Source organism: Callionymus lyra, chromosome 9 (assembly GCF_982586985.1).
Source record: "Callionymus lyra chromosome 9, fCalLyr1.hap1.1, whole genome shotgun sequence".
NCBI lineage: Eukaryota > Metazoa > Chordata > Actinopteri > Syngnathiformes > Callionymidae > Callionymus > Callionymus lyra.
In genome coordinates this window covers 24,094,652-24,108,538 of record NC_141826.1, presented here as the reverse complement: position 1 = coordinate 24,108,538, position 13,887 = coordinate 24,094,652, and the positions used below count along the sequence as shown (strand labels likewise).

Sequence of the window (13,887 nt, the reverse complement as noted above, 5' to 3'; positions counted from 1 at the left end):
GTGTAAAGAGCAACTTAGAAAACCATAACAATTTATTTATTTGATAAAATATTCATTTTTAATTCACCTCAGCTCACCATTCCTCACAAATTGAACTCAAATTATCCTTTTTTTATCCCACAATAATGAGTTATCAACTAGTCTTTTTCAATTATAGCAACAGATGCCCTCCTCCAATCTTGCTGCTTGAAAAGTCTCAGTTTCAGCCTGCAGTTAATCTGCTGGGTTTCCCTGACGAGTGCTTTGGGAGTCGACGAGAAGATGAAGCAGACGAAGGCGGAGCGGGATGAGTGGAGGTGGAAAGGCAGTAAGGAGTGAGATGTGGCCATGCATTATTGAGCATACAGAGCGGAGGTTTTGAAGGGATACATGTGAAAGCTTGTTTAGGGACAACCATTTTTCCGTCGGCCTCCCACATCCACTCTGTTCGCCCATGCCGAGCCCAATCCTCTTTCCTTTCCCTTCTCCCGAGAGGACGGCCACATGTCTTATTCAGCGGGGAGGTTAAAAATGCAAAGCTATTGGGGGGGGGGGGATAGAGAAGTACCTGAAAGTGGTCAAAATGAAGGAATGTCTGGAGGGAGTTTTTCAAAGTACTAATCCAGAGAGCCCTTGCTTTGATTAGGTGTGCGTCTGCGAGACAAGGCAGTGGGTGGTGTTTGTGGTTTGGGGAGTGTGAGGATAGGGAGCTGAAGGGGAGAGGCTGGAGAGATGGAGAAAGGGAGTGGGTGTAAACGCGATGAGCACTGTGGTGTAGCACACAGCATGGTGAAAAATTAAGGTGCCTCCAGGGTGAAGCAGAGCCTTCGTCTGGCAGAACACAACACAACACACACACACACCGAGTAATGGAGCCGAGGCCTGACCATTAACACAAGCAAATCCATAAACAGTGCAAATATGGGGTGAATAAACAACTTTAGGGTCAACAGGATGAAACCAACCCTTCCAGAGCACGTTGGATTTGCAACTGTACACTACAATCATGACTGTTTGAACAGAAAATACTTCATATCAACCAGTGTGTCCCAAGACAACTGGTCAAGAATCAAGATTAAAAAGAAAATATTAAAAAAGTTGTAAGTTTCATTATTTATTCTGCAAACTAAGGGCACTATTATTTTTCATGTTACTATTACTATTTCATTACTATTGTTTTCATGTCTTAACAAGAAGGATCTGTCTCGTCTGCAGTTGATTCAGAACTCTGCAGCCAGAATTCTGACCCGCTCTAGTAGAAGAACTCACATCTCTCCGGTCCTTAAAACTCTTCACTGGCTTCCAGTTTCTTTCAGGATCAACTTTAAAATTCTGGTTCTTACTTTCAGATCTATTCATGGTCAAGCTCCTCCTTCCATCAGTGATCTGATCCAGCCTTACACCCCAGCTCGGGCTCTGAGGTCTGTGGATCAGAATCTACTTATGGTTCCACGCACACGACTCAGGACCAGAGGAGAGAAATCTTTTCAGGCTGTTGCTCCTAAGCTTTGGAACGATCTTCTTCTCTCTTTGCTCTTGATGGATCTACTGACTCCTTTAAGAAGCATCTTAAGACGTTTCTATTTGTTCAGGCTTTTCCTTGAATTTCTCGAACTCCTGTGTTGTTCTCAGTATTATCTTGATCTTTAAAGTATGTACTTTTTTTAAGTTTTGTTTTGATTGTTTAAGCGCTTTGTGACCCTGGTCTCGAAAAGCGCTATATAAATAAATATTACTTACTTACTTACTTACTTACTATAGCCTTGTAATCAGCGTCTGGTACTCTGTAGCAACTGACTACATCTGTACAGTTGAGAGATGGCCTTCAACTACACCAGGGGTGCCCAACACTTTTTTTTCAGTTCGCAAGCTACTTTTAAAATGATCAAGTCCAAAAGATCTGCCTTCATCAAATTTGCTCAACGTAAGTAAGTACATACATTTAATTTATAAAGTGTATACAACTTTTCTTTTTTATGTCTAAATTGAGCTGCTGTAATTATGTTCTCTCCACACTGTGGGATAAATAAAGTTAATCTTATCTTATCTTTCATCTTTGACTTTCACTGACGAGACTTGTCGGTCATGATGGAAGGATGCGTGGACTTAATCATTTTGATAGAAAAATAACTTCAAAATAACACTCGAACCAAGAAAATGATGCAGAAAAATATTCAGATGTTTGAATCCGTGTGTGACACGAATACAGGAACTTTGTTCATACAATTCAACAAAGAACATCAGACGGGTTCATCCCTTTTCACGCCATCATTTGAATATGTCAATCAAATTTAAGAGATTCCTCTCTCCGTGATCATGACAAAAAACAAATGAAACCATGAATTCAAACTGGATTAACGGTTTGCATTCGTTCATTCGGACGAGCTCCGGTGTAAATGTTACAAACACCGTTATTATCAAGAACACTGTATTTAAAGAGGCTTATTTAAAACATCTTCACATGCAGTTTAACCAGAATAAAACTGTTAATCAGAAACTACCGAGCGCTTTGTCTGATCGTCTGAACTTTGTTAGAATTTGTGGCTCATCTGCGCAAAACATGCGTGTATTTTTATTATTATATTTATAAGAGAAGTGTTTTACAAATAGCCCTCCTGAATGGTGTATTAATACAAGTGTGTTTTAGGGATATAGCTTTCAATCACGTGATCACATGTAAGAAACCAGCTTTTGTTGTCATTTGAAGCTGCAGCTTAACTTTGGTAGATCTGACGTGAAGTCGTTTCTGTGACTCTCGTAGCGAAGATTTAAAGTGATCAAAGAGCATATTTTTGTTTGTTGTCTTTTGCTCCTTTTATTCTTGATGCATATAAACTTTGCTGTACGCACACTGGAAAAGGGGGGAGTTCAGATTGGCTGCTGTCCATGTCAATGAAATCGTCAACCAATCAGCGCAATAAACATTTGATTGACATGCACAGCAGCCAATCTGAACTCTCTTCTCAATTTTCTTATTTCATATTTTATTATAATACGCTATCAACTCGCAACAGCTTTGACATATTGGGCACCCCTGATCTACACTATGGGTCTCCAAATTCTTTTGCACCATGAACCAGTTCTATGTTGGCATTATATTTCCCTGACTCATCAAGATAAACAGTACATTTTAAATTAACCGTTTTTTTTCCACCCCCTTACTAGTTTACAGGGTTATTTTTGAAGTAAACAAGAGTCACAGGCTAATGTTATTTTGTAGAAATCAAAACAGAACATCTTTCAAAGTGATAACTATGTGTGTTGAAAAATATCAGTATGGCAATATATTGTGATATTCTTTTTCATGATACTGTATCGATATTTGGCAGCACTTTATTTTTTAGCTTTCAAATTATATTCGATGTGTAACTATAATTGTTTTATGGTGAATAGTGTGTAAAAAAGAACATATATATTTATTTATATTACAATTAACAAGAAAATGTTCATTTTTGGGTTGCAATTAAACTTCAGCCACTAGACGCCAGCAGGCATCTAGTGGTCCTGTGATGACTGAGGACAAGAGGATACAATCCACTGCAGCAGCTTTTAAAGCCGATGTATGGATATATTTTGATTTAAAGCAAAGAAAAGCATTTACATCAGTCCTTTGGCAATACTACAAACATATCCTTGTTCCTACAGTATCACATTATATCGTACAGTCATACGTATTGTACCCCAAGTTTCTTTCCAATATATACTCCTAATGATAATCAACATAACATAAATTATATTTATTATTTTTTCCTTCACTGCAGCCATTTTAAAGTTAGTTAAATGTCATTTCTAAGACAAAGAAAAAACTACATTACATCGCGACTTTAACAGAAGATCATAAATGTAGGTTGAAAAGAAAAAACAGACAAAGGGTCATTAGGTAATCTACAGATAAGACCAGACAAGACACAACTGTTCTCAACATGTGTCTGAACACAGCACGAAGAATGAGGGTGTTTTCCAGGAAGCAGAACATTTAATTGTTATTTGTATATCTAGAAAAGCGAGAGCCCTGGTAAACAAAGTCTGGGGGAAATTGATAGCTTTAATATTGCATACACACCCTACAGAAATAGTCTAAGCCATCAGCATAATAAAGGAGATAGGCTAGCAGCGCACTATATATCACTTGCTTACAACACATCAGGAAGCACCTAGGGCTACTATCAGAGGATGTGACGGAGAGAGGAGATTTCGGGGCCAATTGTACAACTGGCGTTATCTGTTCTACCCCCAGCAGTCCCTTGTCATCTCCCTGCAGCTTTTCTTTGTCTCCGTTTTAGAATTCACATTATTGCATAAAAAAAAACAATAAAATACAGCCAGAGAGAGGAATCACTGGAGGATTTGAGTTTCTTTGCAGTAAACCTCATGTTTGCGTTTCATTGCTGCGTTCATATGTATTGGTGAGCAATAACAAAATTCAAGGAGATATTTCACATGGACTTGCACTCGGACGATAAAAGAAAGAAGGGAAGAAGAAGAAAATGCGAGCATAAACTTAGGAGGCCTTTATTACTTCAGTGAAGCTTTGCCTTCCCCAACGCACAATCCATATAGAAGAGGCTTATATACGGAATTGACATACATTACATTTAAACCAAGAGTTATGTTAATAAAAACACATATTATGTACGTTATAGTTAGAAAAACAAACTCTAAATTCCATTGTCGGACATAATAAAAGCAAATAAAAATTAATAATAACCAACAGAGATGATTTTTTTGCCATTATGCTCAACAATAAACCGGCTGTAGGTCAAGATTTGCATTAAAATGGTATCTTGTTGATGAATACTTTGAGGCTGTCAAACCATGCACACCTGCTGATTAAGCAATTTACAAGGTGTAGAAATGATACATTTTAATCAGTGAAGAATTGCTTGTGCAGTCATGACTGAATGCAGAGAAAATGTGTTTGTGCACTTGACTGTATAATTACGAGTCTGAAAAAGAGAATCCAATTATTTGCATTGTTTGCGTCGTGAAGAGTCATTACATCCGTGTTCTTTGTTTAACTATTGTAAAGGAGATTACTCCTGAATATTAAACAAATGAGAACAGTTCATTTGCAACATTTATTTGATAACAAGCATGAAATAAGGTTTATAAATCATTCTTTGATATGACAATGAATACATTATGAGTAGAACAAGAGAACCATCTAAATAATCAGAGTAATAAATGAATCGTTTCTGCACACGGATTTTTCTAATGCAGAAATTTACATTTCAAATATGAATATCATTTGTTTGTGTCTTTATGACTGTGACTGTCAAATGATGTCAATTCTTAATTCAGATGAATCTCAGGTTTATTGTGGCTGCAATTTAATCAATGGCTATTAAATAGAATATTTTTGTATCTTTTTTATCCTTTTCTTTGCATTATTTCCTTTGATCTATGTTATACTTGCACTTTGTCATCCCTTCCACTCTGTTCTTTTGTTTATGAAACTTCTGTACCTTCTATTGTCTGCTGTGAACTGGAAACCCAATTCTCCAAAGAAGATCTCCAGAGGGATTTATAAAGTCTATCCATCCATCCATTTGAACCTACTTTAATCGTGTTATTATGAAGAACCGAAGGCCATATTTATGCTCTTGATGTACTCATTAACACATTTAACAGTTTATGTACTTTAAAAAAAGCTATTTAAAAGATAGATATACGTATATCCCTGATACTTGCAGACAAACCAACTTGTTAACATTGTCCAAGAGAAGCTCTGATCAATTCTTATTCACTAACATTGCCATCAAGATTAGGAAACTTTCAAATGACTGTATTACCGTCAATAAAAAACAATAAATACATTTGGAGATCATAGATTAAACACTTGTGATTACAATTAAAAAAGACAATTTGAAAAACTGCTCAACTCTAAATGCTAAATACTCTTATTTCGGGATGTGAACGCGACAGAAAGTACGATCTAGCTAAACGCACCAGTGGGCGTATTCATGAAAACGAGAAACAGAAGATTCAATAACATTTTGTGAATGTTTTGTCCCTTCAAATAAATGGACACTTTGTGCCTTGAATCCTGGAATATCCTAAAAGTATTTGAACTCATCAAAACTATCACACTTTTAAACGGTGCTCTCAGACCAACCATTAAGGTAGTTTGTGCTCTACTTGGTTCGGCACATCAGAGTCCACCGAGGCGCCGTCACGCATTGGTATAAATTGTGCCTCCGTGAGTCATTGTGTGCAGCAGAGCCATCGTGACTAAAAGTTTCAGCGTTTCTATTGTAGCAAACTCTTCCTCTGGTGCTTCGGTTCAGTGTCAGAATCACCTTTGAACAATCTTTTACTGGATTAAGGGGGTTCAAATAAACAAAAGACTTACAAAAGAGCAAAAAATAAACCCCTTCCGTGCAGGACTGCACCATGACCATATGTGGACGAATTGAAAAGGCAGTTTTCTTGTAGCCAGGTATAATGTAAGGCATGTCTTCTCGCACACATTAGCCAACAGTGCAATCCTCTGTCCAAACTAGCCCAGGGGGCCCTAGCTTTGTGCTATATATAGATAAACCCATGTCATCATGAGAAATCTGTGGTATAATTTTGCATGTACTTGAGAGATAGTCGGTGAGAAAACAATGTGTTGAGTAAACTGTGACGAGACGAGGGATTGCTATAATCGGTTATTCAGACGACTAAAAAAGGGCTTCCTAAAGCTTAAGGCAATTTCAATTCAAGACTTTTCAATACTTTATAATACCGTTTGAAATTACATTTCAGACATAAAGTTGAAATCTTGTCAATTACATGGGTTTAGGTACAATTTAACCGGTTGTTTAAGCGAAACATAAACATGAGTTTTTATTTCAGGATTTAAAATATTTTCCTGCAAAAAGTAAAAATATTTGGATTAAAACAAACTTGTCATGTGTTCACAATAAAGACTTTTAATTCAAGAACATTCTTGGTCTGAATCTGCAGAAACCGTCTAAAATCAAAGATGACATTTAATTGGCGATCACCGTAAAAAAAACAATTTTATTCCCCCCCCCATCTTTAAATCTGTTAGTTTATCCTCAATCCATCGCAAAGATCCAGTCTCTCGGAATACAGACATACCGGGCATCTGTTTCAAGCTTTACAGCTTATCGGCCCCAATTAAAAATAAACAAAGCTTATAAGCGTACTCACAGTTACCATGATGCTTTCATTTACATTTTAATGTAGCTGGAATGAGATACAGGAAAAATGATGCGGCAGACTGGCCGACCGACGTGGGGCTAGAGGAAAAGTATGGAAGAAGGCCTATTGCATTTAAAAACAGGATAATCTCCAAGAAAGAAAATAGAGGCAGCAAGGAGATTAGGCATACAGTGGTGACGCTCCAACCGAGCTCGCACGGCTCATTTGCATGTAAAATGGGGGGGTACGAAAATGGATGCAACAAGGGAGGTAAAGTGGGATGAGAATATGTGGGACAAGAGTGTGTTTGTTAGAGGTAGATGACGAGTGACGCGTATATATGGATACACACTCAAGACTATATGCATCTGTTTGTGAGTATTAGGGAAAAACAGTACGAGTGCAAAGATGTGTTTGGACCTGATAAGACCCGATGAATAAGCAGCACTTTTTGCGCCAGTTGCTTATCCATAAATAGACGGTGAATGAGACGGCTGTTGCACTGAGAATAGACATAAAGGCAGTGAGAGTAAGCAGAGCCAACCTAATGCCCCTGAGCTTTTTTAGGACTTGGGGTTTTGGTTTGTTTGTCTGTGCCAGATAACTTATTAAAAGCTCCCTCAATAAAACAATTTACACACTCCTGATATACAACATATATAAGCAGCCATATTGATTCATCATATGTCAAAGATGTTCAGAGTTATTGACAGGAAGAAGCCTCACAGGTAAAGAAAAAAAAAAGACTTGTGAAAGAACGGAGAAGTTAAAGAGCTAATTAATTCATCTTTACTCCAACCTTCGTGACCCTGGCATTAGGTTTTGTCTCCTGTGTGAAGCTCCGGCTTGGACACATATTTTATTAACAAGCATGGCTACAAGTCAGGAGCGCGCCTGACCTCTCGGAGAAGAAAGGTAAAGAATAACAGAGTGGCTCTCCATTTTATGTCCATCTGAATTCAGTTTACATAATTGTAAAGACTGCAACCTGAAGGGAAAATGAAATAAAAATATATATATACATAAAGACTTGATCACACTTGTATTTAAAAACAGATTGTATCTTTATCCGAAGCCAGAAGAGCTTGTAAAAAAAAACAACACACACCTGGAAAACCTTCCACACAAACGATATAAAAGAAAGCTGCCTGAGTCAAAATAATAATTAAAAATAAACATCAATCTTACTGACAAATTCACGGCAACACATGCAGGCAAAAGTTAGTTCTTTCATGACCTTAATAAAATTCCAATCCACATTGGAAATTGGATGTGAATGTGGAAATCAAATGCACACACATTAGCATATAGACACGGAATGCCATTTGTAATGGATAGGATATAAAAGTAGCATAAGACTTTGTTTTGACAACGTGGGTGTCCTTCCCAACAATGCACAGTCGCTGATAAGACCAGACAAAGCTTTCTTGCCAATAAAGGATTTGTGGCTGTTTTTTTCAATAAAAAATCCTATAATGAAGACTCACCATTCAAACATAAACTTTTCAACCAACTTCCCAAATATATGCCCTGGATTTATTTGGATCTTTCTTCTATTTCCACCCACAAGTCTTCAAATTTCTTGCACAAAACTTGCACTAGTTTGAATTAAACATAACATTTTTGTAATGGCATATTCTAATATATTTCTATATACTTATCTATCCATTATGAAGACCATAAATGGCTTAAATTGCAAACATAAAGGGTTCTGACATAGTAGCTGTAACCTGATAAACGACAACGGACAAGAAAATAAATAAAACATAATTGAAGAAAACTAATCCGCACAGAGTAATGGTTTGTTGTCACAGCAACTTGGAGAGGCTTGTTCGACAGTTATCCGTGAGCCAGTGTTGAGGCACATTTATAGCTTAATATAGCTAATGCTCGGGCATATTAATGAGTGACAGGAGACGTTTTGAGAGCCAGGTGAGGCTGGAATATGGGCAAACTGCCAAAACTGACATTTAACTTCCATCAACCGCCAGCATATGCTCGGCGTGCATCTGCTAGTTTGTTTATGGCAATAACACACTGGCTGGACTGCACATCAAGTGCGCCGGTGAAGGTCAGGGGGATTATAAACACACCTGCAGAGTTATTGATGCCCTTTTTATGACATGCATATGGAGGAGTCGGAGCAGAAGGTGCAATGACACGGGAACAAGGTGATAGAGGTGGACAGGTGTGTGAAATGCATATCCACGTGTCAACCTTTTGTGCTCGTACAGCAGGTGGCGGTTCGAATCACATCGGTGACCCTCGGAGTTTATACCTTCTTCTCACGTAGCTTTCCCTACTGACCCATCACCAGGTTCAAATAAATTAAACACACTTTTTCCTTGTGAACCACGACATTTTGACATTTCCTCAAATTCGAATGCATATTTGGCATTTGATTTAGCCTTTTAAAAAAATGAACAATTGATGATTTATCAGGTTGAATAATGAAATTCATGCATAATGTAAAGTGGTTTTAAGCAAACACTAAAATGATTAAAATTCGTTTTTATTCACTTGTATTGTATGCTAATACTTGCCTAACCTTTGTAAATCCTATGCTAAGTGCCAAGTTAAATGTGAAGCTGCTATGCTAAGTTTTGAATATAATTTTTAATTTTTCCAGTGTGATAACGTTCAAAAGAAAAACAAGAGGTTGGTGGAAAAAGGCAGCGATTTCCCAAAATACCTCGACACCTACATAATCTATAACTAGTTCACCCTGACAACAAAATTGGTTGCACGGCACGGAAAATCAGGTGCACGCGAGGGCGTGTGCGTCAATTATTTTCAAACCCGTTAATGGTTCATAAAAAAGGGGTGAACCTGAACTCCAGCGGTGTTTTCGACAGGGGTGTGCGTTTTATGTCCTTACCTTTATGGGCTGGTGATATGCAGGAGGAGGAACACCAGGAAGATACGGCCGGAGATCAGGGGAGATAAGAAACAAGGGAACATTGTGTCTCATTACTGAGGGAACATGAATGAGAGAAACGAGTCGTTGAGCCGTGTTCGCGGCACACTCACTCTTTGTCTGCGACGAGAAGGTCAAGGTGAGTTTGGCAAAGAGCTCATTGTTTTCAAATTTACCCTCCTTTGCCGTGGTCCAAAAACTTTTCTGGGAAAGGTCTTCTGGTCCAATCTTGAAAGGAAACAAAGATAAATAAGTCATGACCAAAAAAAGTTATGGTTTGAAACCTTATATAATACTGGCCACAGGAAAAAAAACAACTTAAAAGGATGAATTATTCTTTCATACAGGTCAGAGGTATCTGGATTCATTATGCTTCTTTTCTTCCCGTACTTGATATTCCCTTTTACCTTGTGTTGTTTCATTATGAGCGTTGCTTGAGGGCATAAACAGCTTTCACATTTATTTTTCAGGTTGTTGATAATGAAAACAAAGAAGAAAAAAAGAGGAAATAAATAGTGATTGAGTGAGAAAGCAAGGGTAGTAAATCTAAAGATATCAGGCTTTTCATTACGGACAAAAGCCTTGGGTAAGCGGCGTAGGATGAAAAAGACAGGGGAGAAAAAAAGAAAAGGAAATGTGATATGGGGATGAGCTGAAGAAGCACGAAAGACAGCACACGAAATGGGGGATGAGACCACGCCAGGAAAAAAAAAAAGTTAATTTAAATTACAAAAGAATACTGTCCTTTCTAGCTGCAATTTAATTATCTTTCAGTGGCACAGTTAAAAGAAGGAGGCTTATTAAAAAGCAATTTCTATGACATCCTTGTCAAACACTCACCAGCTCGGCAAGCAAGGGAGGGAGGAATAGAAAGAGAGAGAGAGTAACTAAATACTGATGAAGTCTGCCGGAGCCATTAAACAGTAGCTCTGGGCTAAAGCATGACAGAGAGCCGTTTTGATGTTTAAACCATCACAGATGAGAGGGAGGAGAAGAACATGTAGCACACATAGTCATGGAATTCACGTATTCACACAAATCACTCTGGTCCAGAGACTTTAGAAGAAGAAGAAAAAAAAGAAATATCCATCTTGAATCAGACTCACACATTTACATGAGAAATGTGTACCTCGGGCGAATCGTCAAAATTATAGTCGGGACGTATTACAGTACAAAGATGAAGAGGAAGAATGAATATATGAGGCCATTTTCAAACCTACTTTACTCTGACCTAAAGAAAGTGAACAATGTGAAAACTTCAATCAATTACCAGCATAACACGGAGTGAATGGACGGATAATGAAACGGGTGCAATTAGGTTCAAGCCCAGATCAGGGGATAGGGCAAGTTTAAATCACGGTTTATTTCGGTCGAGAAGATGAAGCAGAGAAACGAACATTAACGCTGACCAGAAATACTGCACGGCATCAAAGATCGGCGCGTCAATCCATCTGATTTCTAAAACCCAAATGACTAACTAGAAACATAAGTAAACCAATTACCCTCCGCGCTCAAAGCCCGGAGACGCGAGGGCTGCACGAACATTCAATGATTTTAACGATGTGGAAAGGGAGGTGGGGAGGAGGGCACGGCGAGATGATGAAACCTTCAAACTTCTAAGGTCACGACTGAGGCAAGTAAATAGACCAGAGTTGACACCAACTTTCTCGTGTTGCCGTCGCACATGATCCTCTTGCACACGACGGACAAAAACGAGTCGTTTCTGGTCGTTTTAAAAAAAAAAAACTTTTGGACTTGATGCCATGTTCCTGACGGATAAATGAATCCCATTATGAATTTGAAAATAAAGTCCCAGCGCAAATATTTTCAATTAAATACACGATCCAGTTGATTTCTGCCATCAGATAAGACGGAGGTGACGCTTGAATCAATGGCTCAGTCGTCAACAAATGTATCAGCGCTGGTAAAAAAAAAAAAAAAAAAGGAAAATCTAATTAAGCTCTCAAAATAAATGAAAACTGAGTGAACATTCTGCTGCAGGGTGGAGTAAAAAATAATTTACTTGCTAGAACACAGATAAGACCAGAGCTCACGACTGTCTGCTGCAGGGATGAAGTTAATTCGTAAACTGTCCTCCACCAGAAAGTTTGTGCAGAGAGAGATGTCGTCGAGTTGTCGTGAGTCAGATTGGTTACTAGATCGGTCAACTGCAGACCTTGCAAGTTGTCATTTAAAAACCATGTTAACTGCCCTTGGACCACTTTGAAGACCACCTTTAACTGCCATCTTTTAAGTGTGAACCTAATGAACACATCGATTGTTTTTTTCATTTTTAAACGACTATATTAGTCCCTGGACTGACCTTGCTCCAGTTGGCTCTCTTCAGCTGGACTTCTGGCTTGTACTCCTTCTTGGGTTGAAGGTCAAATGGAAGTTGAGGTGGCGCCTGCACAGCCCCCCAACCACCCATACCAAAAGGCGGTGGGGCAGGAATACCTGGACCTCCAGGAGGTGGCGGTGGAGGTGGTGGTCCCATCCCTGGGAAAGGAGGAGGGGGTGGTGGTCCCATCCCTGGCAACGGTGGAGGGGGTGGTGGTCCCATCCCAGGAAGGGGTGGAGGGGGTGGTGGTCCCATCCCTGGCAACGGTGGAGGGGGTGGTGGTCCCATCCCAGGCAGGGGTGGAGGCGGTGGTATTCCCATCCCAGGCAGGGGTGGAGGCGGTGGAGGCCCCGGCATGCCGGGAAGGGGTGGTGGTGGTGGCGGTCCCGGCATGCCAGGTAAAGGAGGAGGTGGGGGTGGACCCGGCATACCTGCTTGACCAGGAAGGGGTGGCGGTGGAGGTATACCGGAATTCTGGTTGGGAACGGTTGGCACTGGAACGGTTACTGTGACAACTCTATTCTTGGCCTCTTCCAGGTCTTTTGACATCTTCTCCATCTGCAAGGAATGAAATACAATGATTAACCAGAGAAAACGGTGTAGGTAAGTGAAGGTTTGTTTGAGAACGGCGTAGCACAGAAAGTTGTATTAGATTAAAAATGATTATACACTATACGTATACGCCATACTTAAATGAATGCTAAAAGATAATCAAAATATAAAGTATAAATTACTCGCTTCATCTAAGAGCTTAAGCGTTTGAATACACATTCAAAATCAACATTTCACTCAGACTGATTTACACTGTTTCAAGACAAGCTTGGAACAGAATTAGAGACATGACACCGGTTATTTAAAAAAACGTCTGTTTGTTTGCCTTTTCACACCTTGGGTCGTGGATCAAAGAACGAAGTGGGACACATCCAGGAGTGGGGGGGCTGGAAGACGGAGGCCCCCACCCGAGAACATTTGAATCATAGATTGCAAGAGGGCAAGTTTGGAAGTTCGCTCTGCGGGTGATCGAGACACGGGCAACTTGAAAGAACCATTTGCCCCGGAAATGACGACCCCCTGGAAGGGAAATTTGCCTTAAATATCGCGATGTTTCTACAGCTCGAGACCGTTTCTCCCGGGGCTATTGAACTGTTGCCGGAAGAAAGTGCGTCCGATCGATTGTAAAGCTTGTATTTTGTTTGACTTGAAGCGGCGAATGAACGACCTGTGACACTGCATTGTACCATTTTTCTCCACAAATCGAAGCATAAGAACTGTTTAAGTTGGGAACAGGTTTTCAGGATTCAAAATGGGATCATAAGATTTTGTTGTAGTAAGGGCCTGACCTAACATGAGGGTTAAGACGCTGCAATGTCACCCAAGGGACACAAAGTGGCGTAGTGGTTAGCCCTACAGTCTGTATGGAATCAGTATGTTGTTCTTGGGTTTCCGTGGGTTTACTCCGGTTTACTCCCATTCAAAATGAAAGTTTTAATTAATTCAT

The 13,887-nt window shown here is 39.4% G+C and overlaps 1 protein-coding gene across 1 annotated transcript in view; it reads right to left on the bottom strand.

Annotated features, from left to right (window-relative positions):
* Positions 1 to 596: 596 nt before the first annotated feature.
* Positions 597 to 13,887, bottom strand: part of diaph1 (diaphanous related formin 1) — a 43,346-nt gene continuing 30,055 nt past the window's right edge. The window contains exons 16-18 of the mRNA XM_087798663.1: positions 12,372 to 12,947; positions 10,010 to 10,276; positions 597 to 689 (exon numbers count right to left, since the gene is read on the bottom strand). Of these exons, the coding sequence (XP_087654789.1) occupies positions 597 to 689; positions 10,010 to 10,276; positions 12,372 to 12,947 (936 nt within the window). The remainder of the gene's footprint in view (positions 690 to 10,009; positions 10,277 to 12,371; positions 12,948 to 13,887) is intronic.